The sequence below is a fragment of the Lepus europaeus genome, chromosome 17 (assembly GCF_033115175.1).
Source record: "Lepus europaeus isolate LE1 chromosome 17, mLepTim1.pri, whole genome shotgun sequence".
Classification (NCBI taxonomy): domain Eukaryota; kingdom Metazoa; phylum Chordata; class Mammalia; order Lagomorpha; family Leporidae; genus Lepus; species Lepus europaeus.
The window spans coordinates 32,514,823-32,530,771 of record NC_084843.1 but is presented as its reverse complement, the minus strand read 5'-3'; the positions used below and the strand labels follow the sequence as shown (position 1 = coordinate 32,530,771).

At 40.7% G+C, this 15,949-nt stretch overlaps 1 protein-coding gene across 1 annotated transcript in view; it reads right to left on the bottom strand.

Moving 5' to 3' along the window:
• Positions 1–15,949, bottom strand: part of TM9SF3 (transmembrane 9 superfamily member 3) — a 72,005-nt gene that overhangs the window by 26,421 nt on the left and 29,635 nt on the right. The window contains exons 6-9 of the mRNA XM_062213907.1: positions 8,790–8,921; positions 7,055–7,221; positions 5,414–5,508; positions 1,164–1,294 (exon numbers count right to left, since the gene is read on the bottom strand). Coding sequence (XP_062069891.1) covers positions 1,164–1,294; positions 5,414–5,508; positions 7,055–7,221; positions 8,790–8,921 — 525 coding nt within the window. The remainder of the gene's footprint in view (positions 1–1,163; positions 1,295–5,413; positions 5,509–7,054; positions 7,222–8,789; positions 8,922–15,949) is intronic.

Here is a 15,949-nt window from a genome sequence, read left to right as displayed (position 1 = left end):
GTTATAACTAAGACTACATTTTTCTTTTTTTTAACAGGCAGAGTGGACAACGAGAGAGAGAGACAGAGAGAAAGGTCTTCCTTTGCCACTGGTTCATCCTCCAAAGGCCGCTGCGGCCAGCGCACTGCGGCCGGCGCACCACGCTGATCCGAAGGCAGGAGCCAGGTGCTTCTCCTGGTCTCCCATGGGGTGAAGGGCCCAAGCACTTGGGCCATCCTCCACTGCACTCCCTGGCCACAGCATAGAGCTGGCCTGGAAGAGGGGCAACTGGGACAGAATCCGGCGCCCCAACCGGGACTAGAACCTGGTGTGCTGGAACCACAGGCGGAGGATTAGCCTATTGAGCTGCGGCGCCGGCCAAGACTACTTTTTAATCCAGGTCTAAAATTCTGTTTCTAATAAAAAGGTAACAAGAAGAACTGAGATACTATGGATTAATTCTATTGAGAATCACTGTATCTGTGTTCTAGTTTTAATACATGAAAATAATCCTGGGGCTGGCATTATAGCACTGCAGGTTTAGACAATGCTTATGACACCAGCATCCCACATAAGAGTAACTGGTTCTAGTCCTTGCTGCACTGCTTTTGATCCAGCTCTCTGCTAATGTGCCTGGGAAAGCAGCAAAAGATGGCCCTGGTACTTGGGCCCCTGCCATCCATGTGGGAGAACCAGATGGAGTTCCTGGCTCCTGGCTTCTGCCTGGCCCGGCCCTGGCTGTTGTAGCCTTTGGAGAAGTGAGTGAATCAGCTGATGGAAGATAGCTCCCTTTCCCTTTCAAATAAATAAATCTTAAAAGAAAAAGAAAAAAAAAAAAAAAAACAGCTGTACTGGCAATGACATTCATGCTTCTTGATGTGTCACTATTCTTCCTCTAAAATATAATCACCACCTTCCCCCATTTCTGATAAAGAGCTGTAGTGCTCTCTTTCATCATAATTGAACTCAAGACTTCTACTTTACTGGCTTATAGAATCAAGAAAAAAAGGACGGCTATGGGTTTGAACTTATTCAAAATTTTCCGGAGTTTAACAACAATAGTTTCCTGCTGACCTAGTATTCCAGGGCTGAACAGTGACTGCCTGAAACTATTTTATAGAGTAGGTCTCATATTAACAATGTTCACACTCTTTCAGATTAAAAGCAAAATTTAAGCAACTTACCATTGTTCCAAAAGGAATGGCTCTTGAAGCATGGTAATAAATGGCTATAAAATTGATGAAGAAGGCAGTGCCACACACCATAGCTGGGATAAGGAATGCCCCAATAAACATCTGCTTTATCCATCTTCTTCCTGAAAGAGAAGGGAAACTGAAAACCAGAACTAGACAGACACACATGCTTTTTTTTTTTTTTTTTTTTTGCCAGGCAGAATTAGAGAGAGAGAGAGACAGAGAGTTATAGACAGTGAGAGATAGAAAAGTCTTTCTTCCGTTAGTTCATTCCCCTAGTGGCCGCTATGGCCAGAGCTGTGCCGATCCAAAGCTAGGAGCCGGGTACTTCCTCCCGGTCTTCCATGCGGGTGCAGGGGCCCAAGCACTTGGGCCATCCTCCGCTGCACTCCTGGGCCACAGCAGAGAGCCGAATTGGAAGAAGAGCAACCGGGACTAGTACCCGGCACCCCAACCAGGACTAGAACTCGGGGTGCCGGCACCACAGGCGGAGGATTATTCAAGTGAGCCACGGCATCGGTGCATGTTTTTTTTAAAGATTTATTTATTTGAAAGGCAGAGGCAGAAAGAGAGAGAGAGTTAGTCTTCCATCTGCTGGTTCATTCCCCAAATGGCTGCAATGGCTGGAGCTGGGCCAATCCGAAGCCAGGAGCTCCTTTTGGGTCTCCAAAGTGGGTGTAGGGGCCCAAACACTTGGGCCATCTTCTACTGCTTTCCCAGGCCATAGCAGAGAGCTACATTGGAAGTGGAGCAGCCAGGACTTGAACTGGCACCCATATGGTGCACTGCAGGCGGTAGCTTTACCCGCCATGCCACAGCGCAGGCTCCACACTGATGTTTAAAATGTAATTACTTAGTATCAAATTATTTACTTAAAATTTTAATATAGGATGCAAAATTTGATATCCTAATGATTGTTTCAAAACTAATAAATACCAGTCCAGTTCTGTGAGCACATGTAACAGAAACACAACTTGTAAAGTCAACCGGTTGTACAGAAAAAGGGCTATGACCTGTACTAAAATAAAATACTCTGATCTTTTGTCCTGATCATGCTACCAAAATGTTGTGAACTTTGGTAAACCATTCAATCTCTCTGGGCTACAAGCAGGCCTAAACAGGAGTTTCAGAAGTATTACTTGGAGGCCCAGCATTGTGGCATAGCAGGTAAAGCCATCTCCTACAGTTCTAGCATCCCATTTGGGTGCCATTTCGAGTCCTAGATGCTCCACTTCCAATCCAGCTCTCTGCTATGGCCTGGGAAAGCAGTAGAAGATAGCCCAAGCCCTTGGGCCCCTGCACCTGTGTGGGAGACCTGGAAGAAGCTCCTGGCTTAGGACTGGCACAGCTCCGGCCATTGTGGCCATCTGGGGAGTGAACCAGCAGATGGAAGACCTCTCTCTCTCTCTCTCTCTCTCTCTCTTTCTCTCTGCCTCTATAACTCTGCCTTTCAAATAAATAAATAAATCTTTATATAAAAAAAGTATTAGAATTCCAGAACTTGTTGCCATAACCATGAAGTTACTGATGAAAGAAAATCCCAGGATTCCTGACCCTGCTTCAACCAGAACAATTCTACTTTCAACAGTTTTATGCACTAGAGTTTGGAGTCAGAGGATGGAATGAGGTTACACTGTTTCAGAAACAAGTATAAACACTGCTGGGTTAAATATTCTCTAAAGGCACTCAGTTCTATAATTATAGATATGTGTATCCATGTTTTAAAAGGAAAAGAAAAGGGGCTGACACTGTCGTGAAAGAAGCTAAGTTTCCGCCTGTGGTGCCAGCATCCCATATGGGCACTGGTTCAAGCCCTGGCTGCTCTACTTACTAACTAGCTCCCTGCTAATGTGCGTGGGAAAGCCAGTGGTAAATGTGCTTGGGCCCCTACACCCGCATGGGAGACCTAGAAGAAGCTCCTGGCTCCTGATTTTGGATCAGTCCAGCTTCAACTGTTGTGGCCATTTAGGGGAGTGAACCATCAGAAGGAAGACCTTTCTCTCTGTCTCTCTCTCTCTCTGATTGTAACTCTACCTCTGAAATAAATAAAATCTTTAAAAGGAAAAGAAAATAATGTTTCATGAACTGTTGCTCAGTGATTCAAACTACAGATTTGTAACTGGATTATAAACAGATTTTTTAACTGTATTTTTGTATCTCCATGCATTGCCAAAATTCTATATAATGATCACATATTATTCAAATAATCATGGAAAGAATTTTAACTGGCATAATGAAAAATTTTACATCATGTTTAAATAAACGAGGAGAGCAACAAGGATCTGTGTTTCCATTACAGCAAAGTAAACACAGAAGTGCACCATAGGTGTAAAACAATTTCATATAGCTTAGGAAATGTAAAGAATTGCACTGGATCACAACTGAAAAATGCAACCTCACAATCACAAGCTATAGGGATCCAAAGAGAAAAGTGCCACAAGAAAGACAAGCAATATCCTAACTTTTGTTTTCTCATAAAAGAACTTTATCTAGATCATGTTAAACATAGGTCTCATTGAACTGCTACCCCAAATCTTAACATTCCTCCAGAAAAACCTTCAGTCTGTTCTTTTCCCTCTATTTCATTTCCTTTTCAGGCAAGTTTCAAGAACCCTTCCTTTCCAACTAATATGAAGCATATGAAAAATAACACTAAAAAGGCTGGCCATTAAAGTATTATTCTTAGTTAATTCCAACTCTGTCCTGTCATTTTCTTTTTCTGCATTCTCCATCAACTTCCCAGAATCAGACGTGTTCTTTAAAAAAAGAAGTCCTTATCCAACTCTGTCTCTCCTTTTTCCCCCTCACATACTCTAAGAGCCCCAAGCACATTCTACTGGGTACAGTCAACAGCCCAAGTATCCACATTACTGTGCTTCCTACTGCTCCTCACTCCCCTGGAGACTGTACTGAAGTTCTAGGCTATCCCTGGCTTCAAACTGGTTCTAGAGCATTATTCAGTGTACTGCAGACAACATGACCTTGAGCTTCACTGTAATTCAAATCCTGAGATAACCAAAAAATTCTTGATTCCCCATGTTGACTTCTACATTAACCCATTTTCAAGGAATAGTTCAGACAAATTATCAGGGCATGATTAGACCCCCTCAGGGGACTATAAATCAGAATATAATCTTCAGATTATACATCATATGATTTGCTATTCCTAGACCTCAGCATAAACTGTGCAAACCTTCAAGTGTATATGAGGTAAAAGGAAGTTTAGGTGGGTGTTCTTAACTTACAATGAGACTAAAAGCAAATTTATGTACAGGTTTGAATAAATTTCCTCTTTAAATAAATTTGCTTCTGCTGTGGAAACTTTTTATGAGCATAATAAACTGTAAAATTTCTACTCTAATGAGTTTCCAGGTCAAAATCAAAGGAGTCACCTTAGGTATATTTGTTTCCTCAGGATTCAATCCTATTTGATAGGACTCATTTCCCATATCTGGAAGTAGAATTTAGAGACTGAATACTAACAGTCAGGAATTCATAATGATGCTCCCCTTAGGCAATCCAAAGAATTATCTATACTGAAGATCTAGTAGGAGCAATAAAAAAAAAAAAATCAATGGTAAACCATGATATCCTTAAAGAATTTAAAATGATCCTATACTCTAATTTCCTATAACCTGTAAGCCTCCCTGGTTTACTAAAAGATAGGATCCCCTAATGCTGACACCACTTTGGATGGGCTGTTAAACATTACCTTAAGATGTCTCCATTCTTGCAAATAGTTTTAAAATCTTTCAACTAGCCTTCATTCATAAACTAAAATATGCAAGTCTACTATTTTCAATACTTTCCTGACGAAGAATATTGTAAGGAAAACAAAGGAACTTAAAGACTACTGAAAGCCATCACAGAAGACAACACCTGAGCGCAGTGCCCCTGAATCATCCATGAACTATCTCCATCATTTCTAGGTCACTGTAGTAAAGGAGCAAGGGGATGACGAGGAGCTCCTAGCAAGAGACCATGATACAGGTAACAAGTGTTTGCAGTGTCTTCTGATAAACATGTAAGTCAACACAAAGGAATAGCTGCCTCTCCTATTTTTCTTCCACTGTCCAGAAACTTTCCCCAGAAGCCATTATGTATACCTTTATATTCGTCTACAAGGTTATATGCTCTGTGGAGGCCTCACACATAGCTATACTACCCATTTTAAATTCCAAGTACCTCACAGTGAAATACTAGCACCTGTAAGGAAAATAGACTGATAATTCCTAAGTTACCTCCTTGTCTAGCATATAGACTTCCACCAAAATAACCATTCACTGGAGATGTAGCAGCATAGACAAATATGGCTGTACTGAGCATGGATCCCCTCCTAAAAGGAGAAAAAATATAGGTGATAAATTAAAACCAAAGTTTTAATGAAAACATCATATACTTTAAGATAAATTTAATAGAAACACAAAAATATCACATTCTAGACTGTAAAAGACCTCAAAAGGTTCTCTAATTAATGATTTTCTAGTTAAAATATACTTAAATTATACAGGGTGATCCTAATTTTTTCTAATCTGCAGTTAAATTTCATAATAAACTAACATTTCATATTTCTTCGGCAAAAATATTACAAACTGGTGCTAAAACTTTTCACAACACTGTAAACCAACTCTATCACATGAGAAAGGATATTTACCTACTTAAAAAAAACCTAGAATACTCCTTTCCTTTTTAAAATATATTTTATTTTTTAAAATTTGTTATTAATATAAACAGATCAGATTTCATGTAGCTCATAGATACAATTCTAAGAACATAATGCTTTTGTCCTCCTCCTTTCTTCTTTTCTTGTAATTATTTTGATAATATTTTTAATTCACTTTATAATCATGGGCTTAATCCTCTAGAATATTCCTTTTCATAACTTGATTCACCTGCTTAAGATTCTTGCCTGCTAACAGAAATAAAATGAAGTGCGATCATTTATATTAAATGCTATTATTTTAAATGGTACAACACTAATACTTTCTCTATTTGGTTTCTCTTATATTGTTAAAAATTGTGTTTTTAAAAAAATCTATAGGTCCACAGTCAACACTAAGTCAGAACAACAATCCCTAACCTCTTACTCCTCTAATAATGTTATCTACAGAATTCAGATCAACCAACCTATTGAGTAAAACTGGAAAAATTATTTGAAAATGTCTAGTTGCATAGGGAAATATTAAAATTGATGACAGTATCAATATCACTGATATCACTTGCCATAATACAGAGATGTACTTATTAGCCAACTATATATTAGTCTAGAATATGTAGCAATTTTCTGCTCAACTATGCTCACTTCCTTAAAATGGATTACAGTGACAACACCGTGGTATTTCATTTCTATCAATAGGTAGCTAAACAAATGTAATATAAGAAGTTGTCATTCCCACGTTTAAAACACAACAAATCTCAGCCAGTTTTAAAACTCAAATTTTTTTTTTCGCCAAGAACCCAATTAACAACGCTTCCTGTAGAGATCTTCTGGTTTTTGGAGGTAAATGACAAGTATTAATTTAGTCAACTATGAAATTCTTACAAAGAATCTAATTGGATCTTCAACTTTCAAAAGAAAAATGCCTATTAACCTCCCTAAACAGTTTTAGAAACAAAGTAATCTCTACTCACATCTCTAATGGAACATAACCTTTATAACCAACCAAAACATTCAGGAATGCTCATAAATTTTCACATGTTACAGAAAAATACACTTATAGCTAAAGATTACTATTCACTATTTAATTTGTCTGCAATGAAATTTATTGTATTTAAATTCTAAGATAATTTAAATAACCAATTATTTAACGATGATTGATTCAGAGGGTTCCAATAATTTAAACCATTCAAGAACAGAAACATCATAAAGTATATGCACTTACTCTGTATATAAATCTTCTATCATTGCAACAATGATAACAATGAGAGATACAGCAAATATCTGACATCCAGAACCAATGAGAGAGGAAAATATCAGTGGGTGACTTGAGGGTCTAAATACATCTCCATGCACCTGTTTCCATCCATATTCATCTCCTAGGTCTCTATCCTATATATAAATATATTTTTACAGAGAAAAAAAAAATTTAGAATTAAATGAAAATATAGTTTAAAAAACTTTGCAGCTGTAATTTACCACCCTCCAAATTTATAGCTATTTAAAGGGATTTAAATATTGAGAAAAGAAATTTTAGTTTAAAATAATCCCTGTCTTAAAAACTGATGTTAGTATTGAAGTTCAGCAAGGTGATTCCTGGTTGTGATGAGAGAATCTCAAAAAATGAAAAAAGAAAAGATTTGGGAGCAGAAAGAAAAGGTCAATGGGGCCAGCACTGTGGGCAACAGGGTAAGGCAGCTGCCTGTGACACCAGCACCCCGAATCAGATCACTGGTTCGAGTCCTGGAGCTATGCTTCCAGTCCAGCTCTCTGCTAATGTGCCTGGGAAAGCAATAGCAGGTGACCCAAGTGCCTGGGCCCCTGCCACAAATGAGGGAGATCTGGATGGAGTTCCAGCCTCTTGACTTTAACCTTGCCCAGTCCTGGCCATTGTGGCCATTTGAGAGTGAACCAAAGGACAGATCTCTTTCTCTGTCATTCTACCTTTCAAATAATTAAATATTTTGAAAACTGAAAGATTTTAAATGTTAATTTCTTTATTGAAATGGTCAAATTGACATCACAATATACTGACTTTCTTGTTATTTTCATACACCATCCTTGACATTCTTATCAGACTGTGGCCTAAATAAAACTGGGACCAGAGAGAGGGAAAAAGAGTAACAGTTCCCACACCAGTATATGCCCTAAAAACATATACAGAAATGTACTTTATAGACTAGAATTTAACAAAACATATGGGGAAAATATCAAAGTTTTAATTTGTGTATAGTATTTTTAAATTTTCACTTTTCAACCCTAGTAAGCAAGTGTTCCTAAAACAGTTTCCTAAGAAATTGTCTTTTGGTGGGGGAGAGGCACACCTGATGAGATCTGAGATGTGCCAAATATTTTATCTACCCTCTGATTCTTTACAATATAGTTTAGCATATTAACATTTATATTTTGTAACTACTTCCCAAACTAATTTAATATTGGAGAATACCCACTTAGAACAGCCATCAATACTCTATAGAATGTATCTCTATTCTATAATTTAGTAAAAGAACTAAGAAGACAAACCTTTTCTCTCAGCCCTCTAAATTAAATGTCAATTGATCCTTTCACCTGCTCCCTGGATTATATGCAACGATCCTCAGGACCAGAAAGAGATTAATATAAACCTAATCAAAAGCTCTGAAAAACTAAAAAGTTTGTTTTGTAACTTTGATGTATCCTTAACTTGGTGGCAAAACTTGGCTTCAACTAATAATATGATTTATACCATTCATTGATACATAGGATGAACACTCACATGTTATGCTGAAAAAATTAATGATCTGATTTACAGGGCATAAGACTCCATGGAGGGTTTTATACCTTTCTGAAATCTGAAAATTCTGAATTCTGAAAATTCACCTGGCCTCAAGCACTTCAGACAACAAAGAATGACTTTCAATCCAACATTCAAAATAATACTGAAGTAAGCTGCTTTTATAAACATAATATAAAATGTTCACCATGTCATCCATTTCTTCTTCTTTACTGTACCGGGCATAATCTTTTCTTAAAGTTCTCATTAAAATCATTGAAACTAGGCCCACCAAGAAGATCACCATCATGAAGGAGTTGAAAATGGAAAACCAATGAATCTAAAACAAAAGAAAATAAAATGTTATCAACATAAAATTCATAGGTTTCATTATGACAACTATATGTTAACATCTTTAAAGATAGCTCTTCAAAATCTTTTTACTGGGCCGGTGCTGTGGCATAGTGGGTAAAGCCTCTGGCTGTGGTGCCGGCATCCCATATGAGCACCAGTTCAAGTCCTGGCTGCTCCACTTCTGATCCAGCTCCCTGCTAATGTGTCTGGGAAAGCCAGTGGAAAATGGCCCAAGTGCTTGGGCCCCTGTACCCATGTGGGAGACCCAGAAGAAGCTCCTGGCTCCTGGCTTCAGACCAGTGCAGTTCCAGTTGTTGTGGCCATTTGGGGAGTGAATCAGCGAATGGAAGATCTCTCTCTGTCTCTCTCTTTCTATAACTCTTCTTTTCAAGCCTGGAACTCCATCTGGGGTCTCCCAAGTTGGGGGCAGGGACACAAGCACGTGGGCCATCTGATTTTCCAGGCACATAAAGCAGGGAGCTGGATCAGAAGTGGAGCATCCTGGGGCCTGGCGCCGTGGCTCACTTTGGTTAATCTTGGGCCTGTGGTGCCGGCATCCCATGTGGGCGCTGGGTTCTAGTCCCAGTTGCTCCTCTTCCAGTTCAGCTCTCTGCTGTGGCCCAGGAGGGCAGTGGAGGATGGTCCAAGTGCTTGGGCCCCTGCACCCGCATGGGAGACCAGGAGGAAGCACCTGGCTCCTGGCTTCGGATCGGTGCAGCGTCGGCCGTGGCAGCCATTTGGGGGGTGAACCAACAGAAGGAAGACCTTTCTGTCTGTCTGTCTCTATCTGTAACTCTATCTGTCAAATAAATAAATAAATAAATAAATCTTTAAAAAAAAAAAAGAAGTGGAGCATCCAAGATTCAAACAGGTCTCTTAGGGGATGCCAGCATCACAGGTGGCAGCTTAACCCACTGTGCCATCACACCAGCCCTGAGACTAGCTTTTTTTCTTTTTTTTACAGTAAATTTCCATTCATCAGAAATATTATACAAGCGTTCACAATCAAATTTACTGTACAATTTGACTGGGGCTGGCGCTGTGGTTGTGGTGTAGCGGGTTAAACCACCTTCTGCAGTGCCAGCATCCCATATGGGTGCTGGTTCGATACCCAGTTGCTCCACTTCTGATCCAGCTCTCTGCTATGGCCTGGGAAAGCAGTAGAAGATGGCCCAAGTGCTTGGGCCCCTGCACCTACGTGGGAGACCCGGAGGAAGCTCCTGGCTCCGGACTGGCGCAGCTCCAGCCATTGCAGCCAATTGGGGAGTGAACCAGTGGATGAAAGACCTCTCTCTCCTTCTCCCTCTGTGTAACTCTGAATTTTAAATAAATAAATAAATTTTTTAAAAAATATAATTTGACCATATAGAACATGCTATTCAGTATCGTATAAAATGAGCATGGGCATCAAAGTGGTCTGGGTTTTAACCAAGGTTCTGCCAATTCTCATCTGAAAAATGTGTAAGGCAAATCACATAATAATATATACAAAAATTATGACATCATGTCTGGCACGAAACAGCAGATAATAAATGTTAGCTCCATACCAACCTATAACCCTTAAAAATATGAGGACCAAATCATCACGGTCAGTTGATACGGACTAAGGCCACCTTCCTTGAATAGTGTGCTTCACTTGCTTACATTAGTTCATCCTCTCTACCCCTGAAGGTCCTCAATGTTCTCAAAGCTCTTGGTTTTGATTTCATGTGTACATTAATCACAAGTTATATACATATTCTGGTTCTTAATCACAAGATATATCTCTGAGTGCATCTCAGAACCCAGTGCATCTTACTTGAACTAGGTCTGTGGCACTGCCCAGTTATTCTTTTATGAATATTCCATTCCCAGAAGATCCTTAGAGGCAGTTCCAGAATTTCTCTTCTCTCTTCAAAGCCTCAAAGTCACCCTTTCTCTTGCCTTCACTTGAAGCAGATTAGCATAACTTCTATCCAGCCAGCACAACATGACTCTCTTCACTTATCCTCCTAGCCTGTCACTCCTCCTGTCAACCTCCTATGGCATATCATAAACACTAAACAAATCTCAAAGTTACTGTTATCACTATTATTATCTGTTAAAATGTTCCCTTGCTGTTTTGTACCCTCACATTGTTCAGATCTTCTCAACACCCTCCTTCCAATGTCAACACTTTTCCAATCAGACTACTGCTCCATTTCTTGCTCTAAAGCACATTGCAATTTCCCTTTGGTCCCACAGAAACATCTCTCAAAGGCCTGCAATGAATTTCTAACCCAATTCGGCAGTCAGTTATCTGCCTAACCCTCCTTGATCTCTCTGCCACCCTGACCCCCAACGCTACACCATCCTACTTCACTGACTGCAGCTTCTCCTCTTTCTACCAGTTCATCCTACCCTTTGGGAACTGCCTGCCCCCAAAGCTCCCCTCTTGGTACTCTGCTGTGACCTCTTTAGGCTCTTGGAACTTTCAACCAGTGTTCTAATGACAACACCCTCCATTCCTAAATGCCCAACCTGCTCCAAATCTCTAACTTTCTTTCTCATTTTTCAGACTTCTGCTAACAACAATAGTTTCCACTTGAATGCCTTCCTGAAATTTCAAACTCAGCTTCCCAAAAGCAAACTCGTAACATGTCACGTGTGTGAACATTTGGCTTTGGAAACTCAGAATTAGCTCTGGTTCTTGCTTCTCCTTAGTGACTTCATAGGTAACAATTATTGACTTCTATTTTCCTTCAAAAATGTCTCCTGTATCTCTCCCTTTCTCTCTATTCCTATACCATCATCTCATACCTTGACTGTTCTAATGGCTTCCTAGTTGGCTAGTCTGTGTGTGTCTTTGTCCTCCCCTTCAATCCTGTAAAAAGCTACCAAGAAAAATCTTTCTGAAACACATTCATGACCGGCGCCGCAGCACAATAGGCTAATCCTCCGCCTTCGGTGCCGGCACACCGGGTTCTAGTCCTGGTCAGGGCGCCGGATTATGTCCCGGTTGCCCGTCTTCCAGGCCAGCTCTCTGCTGTGGCCCGCGAGTGCAATGGAGGATGGCCCAAGTGCTTGGGCCCTGCACCTGCATGGGAGACCAGGAGAAGCACCTGGCTCCTGCCTTTGCATCAGTGCGGTGCGCCGGCCGCAGCGGCCATTGGAGGGTGAACCAACGGTACAGGAAGACCTTTCTCTCTGTCTCTCTCTCTCACTGTCCACTCTGCCTGTCAAAAATAAAAAGGAAAAAATAAAAAAATTTTTAAAAAAATGAAACACATTCATATATCACTCCTCTATGCTAATACTTACAGTGACACATCTTAAAATGCATTCCATAGCAGAGTGCCTGCGTTGGAGTTCCGGCTCCACTCCTGACTCCAGCTTCCTGCTAACTTACACCCTGGGAGGCAGTGATGATGCTCAAGTACTTGGGTCCCTGCCACCCACATAAGTGACCTGGACTGAGTTCCTAGCTCCTGGCTTCACCTGGCCCAGCCCCAGCTGTTGCAAGCATTTCAGGAGTAAACCAAGGATGGGATCACGTTCTCTCTCTCGTCATCTCTCACTCTTCTGTAGATGTGTGGGGGCGGGGGCTACCTTTCAAATAAATTACAAATTAAAACATTTTTAAATCTTAATTTTCTCCAGTATTTAATACTTCCTGAAATAGGGCTACCTCAGCTTATCTAATCAACCTTTCATTCCATTATATTCTAATATTCCAGTCAGGCCTATACCTCCTCAATGACCGACAAGCACAGCATACTCAATTCCATCTCTGTGTTTTCTCATAATTTCTTCTCTCACAGGATGTGCTCCTACCCACTTTATAAATTCTAACTAGTCTTTAATTCCAACTCATGTACTCTTTCCTCCATAAAACCTCATTATACCTACTCTACTTCTCATAGACATCCTCTTGCTCTAACCTTCCACACATACATACATACATAGAAAACTGAACATATGGACATACTGTCTCATGTAATCAGGATAGATTTTTAACTTGGGCTACTCTGTTGAGGCTGTGCACTATGATAAAAGGCCCCAGGCCCTCTTACATACCCTGAGGCATCAGGGATAAACTCTTCCTGAAAAAAGGAGAGTCAATGCTACTTCATAAGAGCATTCTTTCTTTCATTCTATTTATTTATTGACCACCTACTGAAATTATAAAGGAAACAATGAATACATTATATTTTAAAATGTTTTCCCCCAAAAGGTTATAAAACTTTGAGATTATTATAAAAGTATCACTTAAGATTTATAAGGGTAGTTAGTAACAACTGGCTTTTCCAGGGCAGGCATCATGGCATAGCAAACAAAGCCGCCGCCTGTGGTACTGGCATCCCATATGGGTGCTGGTTCGAATCCCAGCTGCTCCATTTCCAATCCAACTCTGCTGTGGCCTGGGGAAGGAGTGAAAGATGGTCCAAGAACTTGGGCCCCTGCACCCACATGGGAGACCCAGAAGAAGCTCCTGGCTCCTGGTTTCAGATCAGTGCAGCTCTGGCCATCTAGGGAGTGAATCAGCAGGTGGAAGACATCCCTCTCTCTCTCTGCCTTTCTGTAACTCTGCCTTTCAAGTAAATACATAAATCTTTAAAAAAAAAAAAAGGGGGCGGGGGGTGCTGTGGTGTAGCGGGTAAAGCCACTGCCTGCAGTGCTGGCATCCCATATGGGCGCCAGTTTGAGTCCTGGCTGCTCCACTTCCGATCCCGCTCTCTGCTATGGCCCGGGAAAGCAGTGGAAGATGGCCCAAGTGCTTGGGCCCCTGCATCTGCGTGAGAGACCCAGAAAAGGCTCTTGGCTTCAGATCGGCACAGCTGCAGCAGTTGCGGCCAACTGGGGAGTGAACCATTGGATGGAAAACCTCTCTCTCTCTCTGCCTCTCCTCTCTCTCTATGCAACTCTCACTTTCAAATAAATAATTCTTAAAAAAAAAAATACATATAAAATGTTAGACTTTTCCAAAGATTTGGTTTTGCTCCTATCCTGGGAAATTAATAATAACTCAGAAGAGGTCAAGAGGGGTAAAAATATGACTCTTATCATCATTAAACTGTTAAAGACAATAGAAGTTTTGCATAGTTACTATGCAGTAATGAGAGATATGACATAAATGCTAACATTTATAACAAGGCTCTCTTCTATTTTCTAAGACACAAACTTGATAGCAATACCTGTTATAATGCACCACCAATAACTTGACATTTTATAATATTCTTTTATTCTAAGATTATGTAATGTATTATTTTATAATTATTGCATCAGGGAAACCATTTCTCGAAAACAATAAAGAAACCAGATATCACAAAGGGGTAACTAACCCTAGTAACTGCTGCACTCCAGCACCCCCTAGTGTTGATAATCCTAGAGCAGCACCTTTAATTTGTCATAAATTTAGGACACAATAATTAACCACACCAATAGTGCTGCCTCTTACTGAGAACCAGCTATGTGCAAAACACCAAAGTAGGTGCTTCAGGCCATCTATTATCAAAGTGAAATTTCCCCACAACCCTGTGAAGTGTTACAGTCCCTGCTTCACTGCTGAGGAAAACAGGAGGTAGAGACCTGGTCATTCAGCTGAGTTGGAATCTGGTTTAGCTCTTACGCTGTGTTTTCAGCCACTAGACTAGAAACAGTCCTACACGTATGTAGTAAATTCCATCCCCTCTCACCTTCAGAGGAAAACGCCGCACATTTCCCATCGCTCCTGTACACTGTCAGTTTTCGGCAGCCTGTTGAACCCTGCCAGCATATTTACTTAATACGTTTCTTCAATCTTAAAAAAAAAATAATTCCTGTCTCCATCTTCCCTACCAGCTACTGCACTATTTCTTTGCTCCATTTAGCAGCCAATCTCCTCACAGGTCTGTACTTGTCTCCAATTTCTTTCCTGTCAATCTTTCACAGTGGCTCCATTCAGATTTTGCCCCACCACTACACAGAAACTGCTATTCATCAAGTCCACTGATAACTCCAGATGAACCCAACAGTTGCTTTTCAGTACCCATCTTACTTGACATATCAGCAATAAATTCAGAACTCATCTTTCTATCCTCTGCAACACACTTCCTTTGTATGACAGATTAATTTTTGTCCTCACTCCCCAAAGCCATTAGCTAGATTTCCTATTCTCCCTTAACTCTTCTTACTATACCAGGACTCAATCCTTGGAAATCATATCCAATCTCACAGCTTTTAATACTACTTATAGCCGGTGCCACGACTAACTAGGCTAATCCTCCGCCTGCGGTGCGGGCACCCTGGGTTCTAGTCCCGGTTGCTCCTCTTCCAGTCCAGCTCTCTGCTGTGGCCTGGGAGGGCAGTGGAGGATGGCCCAAGTGCTTGGGCCCTGCACTCGCATGGGAGACCAGAAGGAAGCACCTGGCTCCTGGCTTCGGATCGGCACAGCTCTGGCCGTAGCTGTCATTTGTGGGGTAAACCAATGGAAGGAAGACCTTTCTCTGTCTCTCTCTCTCACTGTCTAACTCTGCCTGTCCAAAAAAAAATAAAATAAAATAAAATAAAAATTACTTATATATCAATTACTGAAAAACTTGTATCTCTAGCCCACTCTAGCCCAGACGTCTTCCTCAGGACTCCATACTGACATATCCAACTTAATGGAAAGTGTCTCCATTTGGGTATCTTACAGACATCTTGAAACTTGTTAAGTCCCAATCTCAAAATATAGCCCCAGTGAGAGCAGCTCCATTCTAACAGTTGCTCAGATTGAAAACCCTGGAGTTCTTTGCAACCCTTCTGTATCTTTCTATCAATTAGGAAATCCTGTTGGCTCTATCTTCATTTTCACCCCCTAGATCACTTACCACCCTGGTCTGGGTTACCTTCACTTCTTACATGAGTTGCTATCATATCCTCTCCATTAGTCTCCCTGCTCCAACCTTAACCTCACAGAACCTACTCTCAATCTAATAACCCAAATTAACAGGTAAGTCAGATTTACCTCTCCCCTGCTTTCTGAAAACACTACAGTGCTCCCCTACCTCCTTTACATTCAAGAGTAACAGAAGT